Source organism: Abramis brama (genome assembly GCF_963993115.1).
Source record: "Abramis brama genome assembly, chromosome: 24".
In the NCBI taxonomy this organism is placed as follows: domain Eukaryota; kingdom Metazoa; phylum Chordata; class Actinopteri; order Cypriniformes; family Leuciscidae; genus Abramis; species Abramis brama.
The window spans coordinates 27,714,036-27,733,379 of NC_139986.1; the positions used below are offsets into that span (position 1 = coordinate 27,714,036).

A 19,344-nucleotide genomic window follows, 5' to 3' on the forward strand; every position below is an offset into this window, starting at 1 on the left:
GAAGTGGCGTACGCCTCTTTCAGGGCCTGTTTTGTGCGTACGCAACGGTTATAAATGAGGCCCCAGAACAGTGATTGTGTTGGAGGGTACAAGTCATGTAAAAATGCCTCAAGATAGAATAACAGTGTTTAATGATGTAAAAATAAATTATATAGCTGATATTTCATGAATGAGCATCATACCTTTGTGATAACTGTGGTGACATCAGATTCAGCGGTGTAGTCGAGTTTTCCCACCGCTGCACATTTAATATTGTACTCAGTATCTGGTCTGAGATCAGTCAGAGTAACTGTATTCTGGTTCTTTGACACAGTTTGAGATCTCCAGTCTTTCTCTTCCTTCATTTTGTACAGTAATTTGAGCTCCTCTGTATCAGGACCCGTTGGAGACACTTTCAGAACCACTTGACTATATCTGACATCTTTAATTATTGGACAGTCTGGTTTTGATAGAGAAGTGAAGCAAACAGCTTCATTAGATTCATACAGGAGAATGCAGGAACCTGGATGCTTTTCATGCTCTTTTATGGAAACCATAAATTTACTGCTTTGACTGCTATATGACATCATCAGCTCTTTAAATATTTTCAAATGTTCTCTCATTTTCTCCCTGATGCTTCCAGTGAGCCATGATTGAGACGCCACATCAGGTTTCTTCTGTGGATTTCTCATCATTTGAGGATTTTCTTGCTCATTAAGCAACTCATCTGGCAGCTCAAGAGAACTGAAAGTGTAACAAAACACATTCTCCACCTGAATATCAGACAAATACGAGTCCAAGCTTCTGTTCACTTCGGCTCCAAAGTCCATTAACTGTCGAAGAAATTCATTAACGGTGTTTAATTCTTCTTCTTTCACTGTGATCCACTCTTTCAGACTCTTTTCATTGAATGGAGACTCATCATGAGCTTGTAGAAGATCCATCAGAGCACGAGACTCTTTCTCACAGGCTTTCACTGACTGGATCACAGATTTAATTAGGTCACTGAAATCTTGTCTGTACGTTTGGCAGTTTTGGCGCATATCTTGTATTTTCTTATGAAGTGCACTTAAAGTTGTTTCCTTGATGTTTTCCAAAAGTAAACTGCACTTGTATTCAGTCCAACTGAGATTTTGGGTAGCAGACTCTTTGGCCTTGATGAGATCCTGGTTTATGACTGTGAGACGCGTCACATCACTCTCTACGGTGTAGTCGAGTTTTCCCACTGCTGCACATTTAATATTGTACACAGTATCTGGTCTGAGATCAGTCAGAGTAACTGTATTCTGGTTCTTTGACACAGTTTGAGATCTCCAGTCTTTCTCTTCCTTCATTTTGTACAGTAATTTGAGCTCCTCTGTGTCAGGACCCGGTGGAGACACTTTCAGAACCACTTGCCTATATCTGACATCTTCAATGATCGGACAGTCTGGTTTTGATGGAGGAGTGAAGCAAACAGCTTCATTAGATTCATTTTCATACAGAAGAATGCAGGAACCTGGATTATATTCCATTTCTTTTGATGCAACAATAAATGTCACTGATTTGCTATTGTTTAAATCAATCAAGTGTTTAAATACCCTCAGGTTGTTCCTCATAGTCTTCTGGATGTCAGTCATAAGCCACGTCTTGTGTTCTTGTTTCTCCTCATTTTTTCCTTTCGTTGAAGAACTCAGGAAGGCCTTTTGTTTATAAAGCAGAAAATCTGTCCAGCTCAATGATGTGAAAGTGTAGCTGACCAAATGTTTAACTTCCAGATTCATTAATTCTTTATTAAGGTTGTTTTCTACCATTGCTCCTGAGTCATTCAGTTGTGTGAGCAATGCTTTAATAATGTCAGATTCTTCCTCTTTCTCTTTCAGCCATTGTTCAAGAGCGCTTCTTTCAAATGGAGATTCCTCATGATCTCGTAGAAGATCGATCAATGCTGTGTCCTCTATGAATTTTCCACGGATCTTTGGTAAGAGCGAGCCGAGTTTCTTCATGAGACTCAATCTGCACTGGTAGCAGTTTTTCTTCATGTCATTGATTTTGTCATGAAATGCAGTAAATGTCGAAGCTGGCGTGTCTGTCAGAAGATCACTGCATTTCATCTCAGTCGTACTCAAACTCTCAATTACAGATTCAATGTATGAGCTTAAACCTGTGCTGATTTCATGTTGAAACTTTACAACTCTTGAGAAAAGTTTGTCCAAAGGATAAAGCCAAACTCTCAGAGGAACCACAAACTCTTTGTTTTCTCCCAGCAGTTTCGGAAGATCTTCAAAAACCTTCATAGCATCTTCAAAAGTGGTCGGGTTACATGGTAGCTGGAAGTCGCCATAAAATGTACACTTGAATTTTTGGGCAGCAGTCTTCAGATTGTCATTCAGATTAATGTTTGCACCAGCTGAAATGCCATTTAGCTTCCCAAAGATAACTTTTACATCTACATCTATCACTCTCTTGTCTTCATCTGATGAAACTTAGCAGATCTATCAAAAACAAAGCAGGCATCTGCTCCGTACAACACTGCAGTCACTACATGTGTGGCAATGTCATTGTCATAGTGAGCCATGTCTCCAGCAAAGTGGTTCATGATCAGTTCTTCAATCTTACTGGTTGAATGATAATGTAATGTCAGTCTCTGTTGATTGAATGATTTCTTGGTGTCCTTGAGATAATTAGCAGCTCCAGTTACATTGATGAGTCCTCCTAAAAGACTCAGTTTCAGACTACCATCAATATTCAGCAATCTAGACTTTTCCTCAACCGAGTCTGAAGCGGTGACAGTGAAAACTGTATTGATTTGGGGTTTCTCGCTTATGTTCTCCTTCAGCTGCTCTTTACTCCAAAGTCTGATTCCTGTAATGGAGAATTTTATTTATGTCTAAATACTTTATTCATTAAACAGTAATTTAATCAGCCTCTTTGCAAAAAGCAACTTACATTTTCTCCCAGTAGAACAACACCACATTATTTTTGTGTTTCTTGTCACCATTGACCATTCTCTTACATTTAATTTTATATTTAATTTATTTACATGACTCTGAGCAAGTGAATCAGTAAATATAAACACTGGCTGACAATCACATCAATAATGCCAACAATCATATTGCAGAGCTACCAACACTCTCACAGCCTGTAACAATTCCTTTCCTCGTACCTTAAAAATTTAAGCCTTAAAATTATACCCTTTTTTTGTCCAGAAAGCTTTTTTCATTTTGATATTTTTTTTTCTATTTTTTAATGCATTTTTAAAATTTATTTGTATTTTATTTACCTTTAAATTACTACATTTTACCTATAAATAAAAAATAAATAGAATTTAAGCACATTCTTTCAAATTAAATTAAAAAGAACTCAACATTTCATACATAACCCTGTTCAGCTCAAAATATCTTACATTGTGTGGCTCTACTGATCTCTTGTGGAACAAAATAATATAACATGATATTTCATGACTCTTGCCACTAGATGGCCTTATAGCTCTATATGGAGCGAACGAGCAGATGCTTTTATCAAAAGCGACTTACAAATGAGAACAATAGAGGCAGTTAAACTAACTATAAGACAACATGCAAGTGCTATGACCCTTCCCAGTTTAATCTAACGCAGTAAACTAGAGTAAATTAATAAATGATTAATTAATATAAAATCAGAAATACTGAAGAATAGGCAACACAATACAATTAATACTAAATCTCGATATATCACATAACATGCATGATAAAATGGTAATATATTTGCTATGGGGATTTAAAGGCCGTAAGATGTGAATAAGTGCTGAGAAAGCTTTTAATTTAGGGATTTGTGTACATTAATATTGCTAAATGATTTAGTACATTTAATATTGTAAGTTCTTTACTACCACCTCATAAATAATATATAAGTTGTTTTACTAATCATTTACTGAAGGCTTCACAGATTCTGGTGATCAGTCGTTGATCACCTGGTACGAGAGCATCTCTCCTGCAGTCATACAGCATCCCCAGCTGGAAGGGTCTCCCTAGAGCTGCAGTCTCTATTGAATTCACTCCCACTGGATCCATGCTAGACAAAACACAGAAAAGAAGAGATCAACCAGTGAGATTACTGATAGAGGTTTGACAGATATTTTTTAAAGCTAATATTCATTGCTATCAATTCGGAAGTTGTTTCTTAAATGTGAGCATTAGCGCCATCTGGCGAGTCTATGAAAAAAGCCCAATGCCTTAAAATTCCTCAATTTTAATAAACGTTTGTAGCCTGGCAAGCCAGACCTAACATCTTGATGTAGGTCTGGCTTGCCAGGCTACAAACGTTTATTCACCATAGACGTCTCAATCCGAGGGGCGGGATAAACGGCTGTCTTTCAAATTCCCTCTGCACGCAATAGGACAGCGCTTCAACCAATCAGAGTGTTTTCCCAACAGCAGAGCTAACGTAGTTGATAGATTCAACTTTTGAATCTGGCCGGCAAAACTACAAACACATCTTCCTTTTTTAAGAATGACTTAAGTGCCGTTCTTTGCTCTTTTCTCAAAGAAAAACTTAACTCCAAGTCCGCCAGAGTCGCGGCCAAAGCTGATTCGAAAGACTGTTCGCCAGCAGCAGCCGCCATTCTTTGTTTTCAAGTAGCAGGGAGCCGTCGCAACTCTGTCGTCATTATGTTAAGCCTGCCCTGTCTACTCTATACAAGATGTGATTGGCCTGACCCAATTTAGGTTTTTACAGCTCGAAAGTCAGTGGAGAGTTGCTAGACTACCCTGGCCATAGATATCATATAATAAAGGCTAGATGTCTCGTGCGCGCTGCTGGCCAATGGAGGTCGACGTCCGCACACGGCGGCCATCTTACCACAGGGTGCTCGCTCACTCGTAACATGGTGCATGTACTTTTAAATAACCATAACTTGCTCAATTTGGACTTCCGGTTATGGCTGCTTGGTAAGAGGTCGCACGTGTGAGTGGCTCGCAACTAAATCCTTCAGATTTATCCTTAACTTTTGACCAACTGTCATTTTGACGCATTTTTGTCTTTAGTAATCTTTTGTTCATCATGCCACCACCTAAAGGTGCCACACCAGGCCAACAAACTACAAATACAACAAGATCAAACAACGGCGCTATTGTTGCTACAGCTAGTGTTAACAAGGCTACACAGCCGCCGCATTTGACCCACTTTGAGGACGCTGCTCGAGAGACAACTACTAACAGTGAAATCCTCGACGCTATTCGTTCATTACGGGCCGACATGGAGAAACATTCTGCTGACACACTGGAGGCCATCAGAAGTGTGAAAGGGGATGTACAAGCGCATTCACGGAGACTCGATGAGGCTGAGGAGCGAATATCACGGACTGAAGATGATGTAGCTTCTCTCCAAGGTAAAGTTCAACAGCTTGAGCAAACGGTTGCCGACTTATCCAGCAAGATCACAAGTTATGAAGATAGAAACAGACGCTCTAACCTCCGTTTGGTGGGACTACCCGAAAAATCTGAAGACAAAGACATGTGCGGATTTCTGGAGAAATGGCTCACAGACGCGCTCGGTGATTGTTTTACTTCGCCTCCCATTATCGAGAGAGCGCATAGGATTGGATCATACAGCCCTAAAGCTACGACGTCAAGGGTAGTGATCATGAAATTCCTGAACTACCGGGATCGAGAGACCGCCATGACCGCTGCCAGGAAAATGAAGGAGATTTTCTACAAGGACCATCGGCTCAGTCTGTTCCCTGATCTGTCGCCAGAGACCCGCCGCCTGCAGCGGCGCTTCGATGGAGTAAAAGCAAAGCTGCGTGCTCTGAATATCCGCTATGGGATGCTATACCCGGCCCAGCTGATGATCACACACAACGAAAGGCGTATCATCTTCAAGTCGGACGAAGAGGCTGAAGATTACATTAGGAAAATGAGACCACAACCAGTTGCTGACGACGATGGAGACTGAACTGAGAAACTCTACTTAACTCTAGCGGACCGTCACTGTGAGGCAATAGCCGTATAAGATGTTCTAATGGACCTATAAGTAAGTGACCGGATTGACTATACATATTTTACGATATACATTTTATTTCACTACTATTTCTAGTTTCCATTTTACCTGCTTTTACATCGAGGCATATTCAAACATTTTTTTTTTTTTTTTTTTTTTTGGTCAAAGTCCTCCTGTTGGGGGACCAGTATGGACCGCTGGTTTTCCTGCTGGTCGGTGCTGGTTTTCTCAACGGAGACTACTGGTATTGCGAGCACACCGGTGTTGTCATGTGTGCGCAGTTGTACGTTACCCACATTGTGGATGGAACGTCTTGTTTAACCCAAGTTCTTAGTCTAGAAGGGTTCACGGTCACATTTCGTTTGGGGAAATGTGCGGGGTTTTATTTTGGGAGCTTCACTCAAGATCGTTTGTATTTAAGGTTTCTACAAAATTTAGATGTGAAACTGAAAAGGGTACAGCCACTATCTTTTGGCATAGTCAAATAAAAAGTAAATTTTATTATGTCAGGTAGCTCCACTATAAATGTGTCCACTTGGAATGTACGCGGCCTAAATAAAATTGTTAAACTAAAGCAAGTGTTGGGTAGAATAAAGCAGATGAAGACCACAATATGCTTTTTACAAGAAACTCATTTGTTGGAGAAAGATATTAACCAGGTGAGGTCCAGATGGCCTGGACAGGTATTCTTCTCTAGTTTTTCCTCTCATTCTAGAGGTGTCATCATATTGATCCATAAGTCAATTCCGTTTCAATTAAGAGATAAATACTTGGATCCTTCTGGGAGGTTTATTATACTCAGTGGTACTATAATTTCAACTTTAGTTAATCTGGTTTGTTTATATGCCCCTAATGGGGACGATCCTGCTTTCTACCAACATTTCTTCCTAACTATGTCATCTTATAGTGGCCAGTACATCATTGGAGGTGATTTCAACTGTGTGATTAATCCTGCAATGGACAGATCAAATACCTCTGACACCTCCCACCAACAGGCAAGAAAGACTATTGGGAAATTCATGAGAGACCTTAATTTGGTGGAGGTTTGGAGATATCTTTACCCTGATAAGGCAGAGTTCTCATGTTTCTCCAGCACGTACAAAACTTATTCGCGTATAGATTTTTTTTTGGTCTCCTCCAGTCTGGTATCTCTGGTTCAGAAATGTTGGTACGAAACTATTTTACTCTCTGATCATGCCCCAGTTATTTTATCCCTACTGATGCCCAATTTTAGTTCCCATCCACTCCCATTTCGATTTCAAGCGAAATGGTTGAAATCTGTTGAGTTTGAAGAATTTCTAGAAGGGAAGATAACAGATTATTTCTTCTTCAATACAAACCAAACCAGTGCGTCGATAAAATGGGAGGCAATTAAGGCCTATATAAGGGGGGAAATAATAAGCTATACTAGAAGTAAATCTAAAATACATTTGAGTAAACTAAAAGACCTTGAAAAACAAACAAAAGAACTGCAAGACCACTTATATCAGCAAGATGACGCTGACAAATATAAGAAACTTCTGTTATTAAAGTCTGAATATAATGAACTCAGCGCTAACAAAATAGCTACAAACTTATTGTGGTTGAAACAGTCCTACTATTATCAGGGTGAGAAGGCAGGGAAGCTCCTGACCTGGAGGCTCAAAAAAATACAATCAGATAGAGCTATTAACTCAATTACACTGGACGATGGAGAAGATGTTGTAGACCCAACACGTATAAACAATGCTTTTGCCAAATATTATGAAAATTTGTATAAATCCGAATATCCTGAAAATGAAAATGCACAGAATCAATTTCTAGACCAGCTGCAATTTCCAACCCTACCTGAAGAGACTAAAAATATCCTTGATGAAAAACTGAGTGTAGAAGAACTTAAAGAGGCACTTCGTCATATGAACAGTGGCAAAGCCCCAGGCCCTGACGGACTCCCAGTTGAAATTTATAAGAGATTCCCTGACAAATTATTGCCTCACCTGCTTGATATGTTTAATGAATCCTATGAAAAAGGTATCCTACCACCATCTTTGAGAATGGCCTCCATTTCTGTCATTTTAAAACCAGGTAAAACTCCAACAGAAATGGGTTCATATCACCCCATATCACTAATGTCCTGTGACACAAAAATATTGTGCAAGGCCTTGGCCCGCAGGATTGAAACACACACTCCAAAATTAATTTCTAATGATCAAAATGGATTTATTTTGGACCGCCAAGCCTTTCATAATATTCGTCGACTTTTGATTATATTGTACGAAAAACAATCCGCCACTGACCACGCCTTTTTGTCATTAGACGCCGAAAAGGCGTTTGACAGAATAGAATGGAGATACCTTTTTGAAACCCTCAAAAGATTTGGTCTGGGAGAGAAATATTTGAAATGAGTCCGATTATTATACACAGAACCGATTGCTAAAATTGTAACAAATAGTCAGTTCTCTACACCTATACAACTTTGTAGATCCACTCGACAGGGCTGTCCCCTTAGCCCGCTGTTGTTTCTTTTTGCCATTGAGCCGCTTGCTATGGCTATACGCAACTCCCACGAGCTGACTGGGATAAAAATAGGACAAACGGAACATCGGTTATCCCTTTTTGCGGATGATATTGTTATAAGTCAGTTCATGCAGTGGGAAATATTTTACAGACTTTTGGTCATTTCTCTGGATACAAAGTTAACCAGAAGAAAAGCTCCCTATTATTTCTGAACAAAAACAACCCTCCTATCCAAACACAATTTACCTGCACCTACGAAGGTTTTACCTATTTGGGAATCCAGGTTAACCCGGACATAAAGAAAATTGTTTCTATCAGTTATGACCCTCTAGTTCAAAAGGTTTTAGAATCATTAGAGAGATGGGACACGATGCCAATCTCCATGATAGGTCGCATTAATATTATAAAAATGTCGATTCTTCCAAAGTTTCTATATCTTTTTCAATCTATTCCCTTACATATTCCTGCCTCTTTGTTTTCATCATTAAATAAAAACTTTACCAAATTCATATGGAATAATAAACGGCCCAGGTTACGACTTTCTCTTCTATATTTACCTTTCGACCGAGGGGGGCTTAGACTGCCTAACATGAAGCTGTACTACTGGGCAGCTCAATTATGTGCCGCTACTTCGTATTTTTCACGTAAGGATATTCCTTCTTGGATACAAATTGAAAACAACACAATAGAATTGCCATTAAAATCCTATATTTACTCAGCTGAAACTAAACAGCTGCTAAAAAACACAAAAAATCCAATTGTCAGAAACACTGTTTCGATCTGGCACCAGGCACATGTTGCTTTGAATGAGGAGTCTAAGCTTTCAACTCTGTCACCCATTTGGGGCAATGTTACATTTAAACCTGCACGCGCGGATATGGGCTTTAAAATGTGGATGAATAAAGGTGTGTGTAAATTAGGGGACTTGTACAATGATGGAGTTCTAATGTCTTTTGAACAGTTGACAAACAAATACGACTTGCCTAAGAAACATTTTTTTAAGTATCTTCAGGTCAGAAGTTTTATTACTAATTTATTGAAGTCGACTGTGCAGCCCCCACTTGTCAGGATACAAGGCACACAGAGATCGAGGTAAGTGAATATAACACAGCTTTATTTGATGTTTCAATAAATCATGGTGAGTAGCAAGAGCGAAAAGACTTGAGGGAACACTGGATGTGGGATCCACAACAGGTAAGTTCAAACACTCCAGAATATTGAATCACAATCCGTTTTGGGATATTAATGCTGGTCTTTTCTCTTACAGGTTCTGGCGTTGAGTCAATGGGTGACAAGAGGATTCCGTGGGACACTGGAGATGACTGGATGTCAGCTAATAAGTGGATACCGACAATGTTCCTGGAGGTCACAGATCAAGAAGCCAGAGGTTAGTAAATCACAGGTGAGTATACTTTACGTTCAGAAGTCACAGATTTCTCAAGTGATCGGAGACAGAGGCTATGGGTCATTTCCTGTTGGAGGCTTGACAAAGAACTGAGGTATTGCCGCGTGTTTTATGTGCTGGTGGAATGAGGTTGATAATTGTGAACAGGTGTGAGTAATCAGAATTCTGGGGAGAGTGATCGTTGTGTGGTGAGAGATGTTGAGACTGATTGGTTCCTGACACCACTGTCCACCATAGAGAATATGGCTATTAACCATCATCACAGTAGGGGCTTACTTTCCAAATTTTATAATATTTTAATTGCAGCCTCAAAAGAAAGTAGCCTTTCATATTTACAAGCTTGGAGATCTGATATGGAAACAGACATTTCAGTTGAGGAGTGGAATAACTCCTGTATTCTTGCACAAAAACAAACTATCAACACAAGATTCCGATTAGTACAGTACAAGTGGTTGTTCAGGACGTACATCACACCAGTGAAACTCCATCATTTCAACCCTAATATACCAGATGATTGTGTCAAATGTGGTAAAGAAAAGGGGACACTATATCATTGTATGTGGCAATGCGAGGAACTTCAAGTCTTTTGGAAGCAAATCTGTGCACTAATTTCTGATCTAATTGAATGTAAAATGCCCTTAGATGGTAAACTCTGTATATTACACATTTTTCCAAATAGCTTCAAATGCAATACAAAGAACAAGAAACTTGTAAACTTTTGCCTGGTGCAGGCAAAATATGTTATTGCTTTGAAATGGAAGGACACAGAAAAACCTGGAGTGAAACAGTGGATCAAACTGATGTCCAGTAACTTGGCGCTGGAGAAACTGACATATATTGCCAAAGGAAAACTGGAGGACTTTAAAGACATTTGGTTGCCCTTTCTACGCCTTGTAAAAGACTGTGATTTGTAGAAAATAATTTTGTTGTAATTGAGTGAAGGGTGGGTTTTAGGGTGGGGGGAGGGTTTTTATTTCATTTTCTTATGTGTGTGTTATGTGTTTTGTCCTTAAATTGAAAATTATAATAAACATATTTGTGAAAAAAAAAAACTTGCTAAATTTTCTACCGATTTTCAAACAGTTCAGTTTGTTATAAACGTCAGAGATGTAGTTATGACACTGCATACATATGAATAATTATAACAATGGACTTCCATATTGTAAAAGTTTATACGATTAAATACCGTTCCAAATTATTTTACATCCTATCAGGACATATAAATAATCCCGCGGTAACTAAAGAGCCTATCCTTTAGTCGTACTTTTAAGAGTTAGGTGAATAGTCTCTACAAACTCGTATTTTATTATAAAGATAATAAGAATTATAAATATAATAAATCTCCCCTTCGTAGTATAAATCTACCTTTTTAGGTACTCTTCAACCGTGTTTGCTATACAACAATAACCTTGTTATAAGTTGTTTCTTTAGCCAGGCCTATCAATCAATCAAAATTCACTCTGATTTACTTGTATCAGAAAATCATGCTCACCCTCTGTAGTTTTCCCCCGGTTGGGACCGTCCTGGTCCAGGAAAGGAAGGTGAAAACGTACTCAAAAATTCCAAGTTCCAGTCAGATGATTTAGAATAAATGTTTAACAATATTTATTAAAAGAATCAAAAATGAAAAGAATACTTGTTACAGAATATAATAGAGTACTTAGACTAACAGAGTAATATTAGCTAGGCTTTACAGCTTCTTGCACCCAGGAACTGCTGGCGTCCTGGGCTGGAGATTGCAAGGAAGAGCACTTGATTTTTCGTCCAGGGTTTTTTTATAGTCCAGATTCGAATACCTTTCGTCATATTTACTGTAAGGCAAATCACATGTACAGATGCTGATCCCAGCAAATGTCTTGATACTCCTATCAGTGGCCGCGTGACTTTCCAGTCAACGGAAATCCCCCAGAAGATACAATAGCTCCTCTGTATGTGTGGACAAAGACCCTTGTCACTGCTCTCTCATGTGACTTTGAGAGTAGCAGCGATGGACAGAAAAACTTTTCATACAATACAATTATCATTGAACAGTCATGTGTTCTAAAAGACCAAGAATTGCATCTGCAGCAGTATTGGGTACAGGCTTCTTATTATGGCCCTTTCTGCGTTGTCGGCGAGTTTGAGGTATGGGTGAAGTGAATGAAATGCCGCTCTCAGGTGGATCCTCGTGACTTGACATCACAATATGAAAGAATTATAGCCACATTAATAACGTTTGTAAGAAATTTGTGTGCATGCTGATCACTCACCTTAATTCACAGCTTCCCTGTGGCAAGATGGCCGCCGGTGATGCCGGAAGTGACTCCGCCTTAAGACATCTAGCCTTTATATGGATATCTATGACCCTGGCTGCAAAATAAATTTTGCTGCCGCTAGGGTGCGTCTAGATTTCTAGGCTAAAACGTTTGTTTTGTAGGTATTAAACTTTTACAGTTAGGATAATTAAGCCCGAATTCAGTCTATTTTTTAGTTAAACAAAAGGTGCATTTAAAATATATTTACATAAGCACAACTGAATGGTTTCTCTAAACGTCAAATAAACAAAACAATCAAAGACTCAATTTAGCCTACAGATATTATAAATCTTGTCTTACCCTTTCGAAGACACTTCAGTATCTGTCATGACTGGTTCCACAGGAGTCTGGGTTACACAGCAATGCTGCTACATATGCTAAAATACAAATAAAATATATATATATATTTTTTTTTTCTTTCTTTTCACAAAAGACACAATGTATGCTGAAGAAGAAGACCCAAACAAACTGTAGATGAGAGAAAGTCGTCGTTTGCGTTTCCACTGAAGGACTGATACACGCAGCACAAACTGATGTTTATGAAGAGAAGCACATTCATATTCAGTCGAGCATATGAAATATGCAGATGTATCAAAATACAAGAAAGACATAGAAGAGAATCACGGAGAAGAGGCACATTGACAAATAAAACATGAATCTACATAAATATGATGACAGTGCATGATTTGTCTGTGTTCATCAAGCAATGTCGTTTTTTTTTTTAGAGAGAATAATGTGTTGCATCTATTACACATTAATATATTCATAGCCTATATTATGCCTCAATGTGTAATCCACATATATCAGATCGCAATCGGATTTCAAACACTCGCCTGTGAGTTATGAGCTGACAAAATGGATTAAAATGACTTAAATGTTGATGCTAATTGAAATGAAACTAATATAAAAAGGACAAATGTAATTTGTGCTGATCCTGTCCTCTTATTGTGTATTTAGTCTTTCGTAACTTTATATGGGTGGGTCTTTACAGTAATCAGATAATCATCAGTAAACAGTGAACATAATTAAGTTAATTTAATCTACTTACTGTTTTAGGATCCTTCCTGTTCCAGATGACTTTAAACTCTGGCAAAAAGATCGACATGTGTATTTATACTGAGGGAAACACCCTCGTGGTTATGTGATTTAGAGGAAATATTGCTGTTTGATGGCATTTGTAGAACAATTTAATTCATTTCCCTTTGAACACTCAGAGACTGATAATAAACTGAGTCAGAGTCGACATTTCATTTCAGTTTCTAGATGTTCTGAAATTTTAACAATGTGTTGGTGTGGTATGCTGAGTAATCCTCACTATAATTGACCGTTTATTTCTTTATATATATATTTCCTGTGATAAATAAAGAAATAATTAATTATTCAATTGATACATAATTAATATCACTCAGTTTTCTTATATATTTCTGTGATTTGAAATTTATTTGAAGGATAACCCCTTGAGATGCAACATCTCGTTTTTGAGGGGGTCCTTAGAACAAGCACTAATACAGACAACAGATTACATTGTATAACACATAATACTTCACATTCATACCTACATTCAGCTCTCCATAACTATCTCCTCACATACCAACCCTCAAAGTACATTCATTGATACAATAAGTGTACAGTTATCACACATAACATGCAGGTTCAGTACTGTTCAGTATAATGTTCATATAAAGTTCATGTGATAGTTGAAAATGGGTATAATCAAAAGCAAGAGCATGTATTCTGCAAAAGATCATGTAATAATGGCCTAAAGAGATTAAACAAGGTAATGGATCTAATTGCACTTGGTAAATTGTTCCAATCTGATGGAGCTTTAAATTTGAATGCCCGACGACCTACTTCTTTATTAATTTTGGGAACGTAAAAAAATAATTGATCAGTGTGCCTTAAATTATATGAAGAGTGAAATGGAATTAAATATTGTTTTAGATACAGAGGATAATTTAAAAATTACATTTAAAAATAAACTGAAGCCAGTGAAAATGCCTTCTTGAATTTAATGATAGCCAATTTAATAATTCATACATTTGACAATGGTGCACCTCAGTACAAATCTGCAAAGACTGTTGTAAACAACATTGAGAGGACGAAGATTTGTATCAGAGGTGTTCTGGTAAATTATATCAGCATAGTCAAGGATTGGAAGTATTAACTGAGTAATAATTCTTTTTCTAACCTGAAGGGTAAAACAATTAATAGAGGAATAAAGTATTCGAAGTCGATACGATATTTTCTTAATAACCGAGTCAATATGTGATCTAAATGACAATTGAAAATCAAACAGAAGACCTAAATATTTAAACTCATCAACTTTTAACACTGGAGTTCCATCTATAAAATTAATTGAGTAGTCAGTTGGTAATGAGATTTGTTTTGTATTAAACAACATATAATAAGACTTCTTTTTGTTTAGCAGAAGGTTGTTATAAGTAAACCAGTTTTGAACTACGTCAAAATCAGACTGTAGTGATCGCTGAATACAAGAAATATCAGAACTAGAAAAATAAATAACAGTATCATCTGCATATAACTGAATTTGACAATTAGAACAAACCTGTGGAAGATTATTTATAAAAATAGAAAACAACAACGGACCAAGAGATGAGCCCTGAGGTACTCCTCTATCAATAGTTTTAAAATCCGAGCAACTTCCCTGATATAAAACACATTGTTGTCTATGGTGTAAATATGAATTAAACCAAAGTAAAGAAGATCTTGAAAGGTCAATACCGTACAGTTTGTCTAAAAGAAGATAATGGTCAACTAAATCAAAAGCTTTGGTTAAATAAATAAATATGGCACCAGTTAATTTATTAAATCAAAAGAAGATGTAATATCATTAGTAATTTTTAGAAGAGCACTTGTTGTAGAAAAATTTAATCGGAAGCCGGACTGAAAAGGAGAATATTGGAATCATTAAGATATTTTGATAGTTGATTGAAAATTATTTTTTTAAATATTTTCACCACGCTATTAATTATTGAGATTGGTCTATAATTATTAATGTCATGTTGATCACCATTTTTATACAATGGAGTAACTCTGGTGCGTTTCCAAGATAATGGGGTAGTGTATGTTGTCAATGATAAATTAAATAAATCAGATAAAGGAGTATTAAAATTAGAATTGAAATCAGAAAAATCAGAGGGTATAGGACTACCTTTAGTAAAGTATTGATTAAATGCATCAGCAATTTCAAAGGAATCATTAACAATTTCATTATTTAGTCGTATAAAATTTGTTTGTTTTTTGGATGAAAAATTGTTTAACTTATTAATTCTGTCCCAGAATACTTTGGGATTGTTAAATTCTGTTGCTAGGCAGTCCTTAAAGTAGTTTGCTTTTGCATTTCGCGTTTTTGTTGTACATATATTCCTCAACTTCTTATAAGTATCCCATTCTGTAGAATCCCTTGTTGAGCGGTATTTTCTCCAAGCTCTATCTCTATCTTTGAATAAATGTATTAAATCACCATTTATCCAAGGCAAATGTCTTCCCTTAACTTTGATTATTTTCCAAGGTGCATGTTTATAAATAATTTTGGTAACTTCTAAATAAAAATGGCCGTGATTTCCATGTGTTTCTGCTTTAAGGGATTATTTGCAGATTTATATTCAATTAAATATTTTGGGTAGGCTATATACTATAATAAGTGCTATTGCTTCAAATTAATTCAGTATATTATTATAGTTAAAGAAGGGTGTGTGTCAGGGCCGTGCACAGGGGGGTGGCCCGGTGGCTAGAGCCACTGCCCTTCTGCCCTCATCAGCTGAGGTGCCCCTCTCACCCCCCTCCCTAACCCTCCAGAGGATTCCCATAAAAACGTTCTGTTATCGCTCCTTTAAAGATCCACTGATTCTGCTAATCCGCTCCATGTTTTCCTGCACGCTCCGCAGCATCACTCACAGACAGTGTTGGGAAGGATACTTTCAAGGATACTTTTAGTGTTGGGAAGGATACTGTTTTGCGGTGCGTATGTGGTACAGGAGCAGCACGCGCTATAGTCAGGGGCGTAGCACAAGATCCCGGGCCCTATAGGCAGTCCTGATGGGCCCCCATGGTCCCCCCCCCCCCCCCCCCAGTTCATATTTAGCACTAACGATTCAAGCAGTTTAGCACTAACAGAGAAGAATGCAGGAACCTAGAACGTCAGAACGTACTCTCACTATTGGCCGACGCTGGTCATGTGTGATGCGTGTGATGCTGGCCAATAGTGAGCCGCCGTTCTGACGTACAACCCAGAAGTTACACTACGTGAACTCACTCAGAGAAACACACAGAAGAACATGAAGAGTTGAATAAAGATGTTATTTTGTTTTTGCGCACAATTCTCGCTGCTTGATAAACTTAAGGTTGAGCCACTGTACTTGGATGATTTTAACAATGCCTTTACTAACTTTTCTGGGCCGGCAAGTTTCGATCCCATGAAGCCTATGGAGGAGTGAGACAGCTGTCAGATTTCATCAAAAATATCTTAATTTGTGATCTGAAGATGAAGGAAAGTCTGACAGGTTGGAACAACATGAGGGAGAGTAACTGACAGGATTTTAATTTTTGGGTGAACGAACCCTTTAATGTAGCTGCATTTAGAGCCCATATACTTTAACTTCTCCGTGTATATTTATATACAGTAGGTATTATCTGTGTATGTTCTGTCATGTCATATTATCATTTATATTTATCATCCTTATTTTGTTCTCTCACAGAAACCACTTTTCTGTGTAGCCTATATCCACGCAAACCTGTCTACGACTTGCAATTTTATGGCCTAATAAATATTGAGAATGGACAAGTTCACTCTGAAGTAGCTGCAGTTCTTTCTAACCGAAGAATTAGGCCAGTTGAGTTCCAGCCATCCCACTGCACGCAGAATATCCCACTTACCCTTTCGAAGACAGTTCAGTATCTGTCATGACTGGTTCCACAGGAGTCTGGGTTACACAGCAATGTTGCTAAATAGGCTAAAATACAAATAAAATATTCACTGAAATGAATTGCTGTAAAAATTACAGCATTATTTTACAGCAGCTGGCTGTTTTCTAATAATGCAGCATATTGCTGTAAACTGCAATGCATTCTGGGGTCGCTAGGCGGTTTAATTCAAAATACAGAATATTGCTGTAAATTTCAAATCTTCAGAGGCATTGTGATCTTCAACGGTCGTGTCGTCGACTTTCGGGTAGCGCAAGAGGAGTGCTTCACAACTCTGTGGCAAGTGACTTATTATTTCAGTTTCTTATTTTTCATGTTTGGTAACTCGTAGACTATAAAGGTAACGTTATATTCGCGGTTCATAGGCCTATTGGTAACCCCGGATCACGCATCCTCCGACCGCGGGGCGCGAAGGAGACTTGCGCCGGGCTTCAGCAGCGTGGACGCGGTAGTATTTTACACTACTCACCCCGGCGCTACAGCGGCTATGGGCAGAAAATCTATAGGCTCCTATGTTAAGAATTACATGCTTTAAAGACAACAGCGTCTGTTGTTGTGTTGGGCCAACGTTGGGTGCTGACGTTGGCCCAACGTAATTTTTCGGATGCTGCGGCCAGGCTGTTTTTTGTGTCAGCATCTAAAGTGAGAAAAAAACAACAATTGAAATGTTAACATAAAAAAAGTATTAAAAAAAAAACAAGGGTTGTTCCAAGTGTAATTTATACACTTGTGTTTTCCCAAGGGTTAGGACATCTCCACCTCATGGAACAAAGAATCTTCTGGGAACCTCTAAATGCACTTTGACTGGAGAAACCTGAGAATAATTGGAGTTCCGGAAAAATAGTTACAGGTGTTGTTTATTATTATTAAAAACAAATGTAGGCGGTGTAGTTGAAAGAGAAACCTACAGAAAGTGAACCAATTGAGGGCATGATGAAATAAGAGCATGAGAACAATTTACTAAAATTATCAACACAATGTAAAGAATAATTTTGTCACCTTGTCAACAAGTACTCGCACTCATGTCATTCCAAACCTGCATGAGTCCTTCTGTGGAAGATGATATTTTGAAAAATGACTCAGTAAAAAGTAAATGGGATCCAATGGGATTTTCATTGTATGAACAAAACAGATTAAACATAATTCAAAATATCTTCTTTTACATTCCACAGAAAAAATTAAAATACATGTTTGGAACAACATGAAGAACAATCCTTTTAATGTCTTCATCAAGAAATCATTGATAGCTTTAACCTGCAGCCTGAATATGTCATTATTATTTAAAAAAAAAACAAATAGAGGGAATGTGTCTGACGGTCAAACGTGTACTTACACAGAAAAGAGTGACCTGTGCCTGAGTGGCTCTTTTGGGTTTATTTAGCTGTTTGACACACATCACAATTGAGGAAAAAAAAGAGAAGACAACTGAATATTAGTCAAATATTACATAAATCTATACAAATAAAAATGATTGTTTTTTCATCAGTGATTATTGACTAATTAATATGTCAGGAGTTCCCAACTCTGGTTCTCGAAGTTTTGTCTTGCAGTTTATGTCCAGACCTGATCAATCTCACTTGCTCTTTTAACCGAAAGAGCTCGATTAGCTTGTTCAGGTGTGCTGGACCAGGGTTGGTGCTAAAGTCTGCAGGACAGTGGTCCTCAAGGGCCAGAGCTGAGGTCCCCTGCAAAATGTTCGGAACATGACTAGATCGATCACTTACAGCAGTGGTGTCCAGTCCTGGTCAAGGAGGAGTTTAGCTCCAGCCTGTCTGTAGTGTCTGCTGATCCTGAAGACCTCGATCAACTGGTTCAGGTCTGCTTAACTGGGGTTGGAGCTCAATTCTGCGACCAGGATTAGATGGCAATAAATACTGAAAAGAGAGAGGACAAACAACATTTCAAATACAGTATTTGTTCAGGGCGTGAGGAACATCTCATTAAAAAAAATTGATTCCCAAAATATTAACATAACATAAGCAAAATGTTTATGAAAATACAGTTATTTATATGGTGCAAAGAAAGTTTTTGTAAATGTCTATGACAAATCTACAATGCAAACACTGAGAATGTGTCAGACAGTGATTCCCACAGAATACTTACACAGAGCAGCACCAATTATCTGATTACACACATGGAAAAGGGAGAAAAAGAAACATACATGTATATTTCAGTCAAATATTTACAGTATCTGTATGGACAAACGTTCTGATGAAATTTATACATTCAAAAGAAATTATTACATTAATGATATTAAATGAATGAATA

At 37.8% G+C, this 19,344-nt stretch overlaps 3 protein-coding genes across 4 annotated transcripts in view; 1 reads left to right on the top strand and 2 right to left on the bottom strand.

Moving 5' to 3' along the window:
* The window catches only part of LOC311075017 (uncharacterized protein), a gene marked incomplete at both ends in the record, with an annotated part of 124,662 nt that extends 122,407 nt beyond the window's left edge, over positions 1 to 2,255 (bottom strand). The window contains one exon of the mRNA XM_084102069.1: positions 183 to 2,255. Coding sequence (XP_083958195.1) covers positions 183 to 2,255 — 2,073 coding nt within the window. The remainder of the gene's footprint in view (positions 1 to 182) is intronic.
* The window catches only part of LOC311075333 (uncharacterized protein), a 467,028-nt gene that overhangs the window by 282,693 nt on the left and 164,991 nt on the right, over positions 1 to 19,344 (top strand). The gene's annotated exons all lie outside the window — the stretch shown is intronic.
* LOC311075334 (cytolytic toxin-beta-like) lies at positions 183 to 18,839 on the bottom strand. Of its 2 annotated transcripts, XM_084102654.1 has the most exons (5): positions 18,801 to 18,839; positions 18,410 to 18,457; positions 17,029 to 18,126; positions 3,911 to 4,011; positions 183 to 2,823 (listed from the first exon to the last, which is right to left on the bottom strand). In XM_084102654.1, exons 3-5 carry the CDS (start codon positions 17,055 to 17,057, stop codon positions 2,417 to 2,419), a joined length of 537 nt encoding a protein of 178 aa, XP_083958780.1. In that variant the 5' UTR covers positions 17,058 to 18,126; positions 18,410 to 18,457; positions 18,801 to 18,839; the 3' UTR covers positions 183 to 2,416. The 2 variants fall into 2 exon arrangements, with proteins under 2 accessions (XP_083958780.1, XP_083958781.1); XM_084102655.1 differs by lacking the exons at positions 17,029 to 18,126; positions 18,410 to 18,457; positions 18,801 to 18,839 and adding an exon at positions 12,433 to 12,508.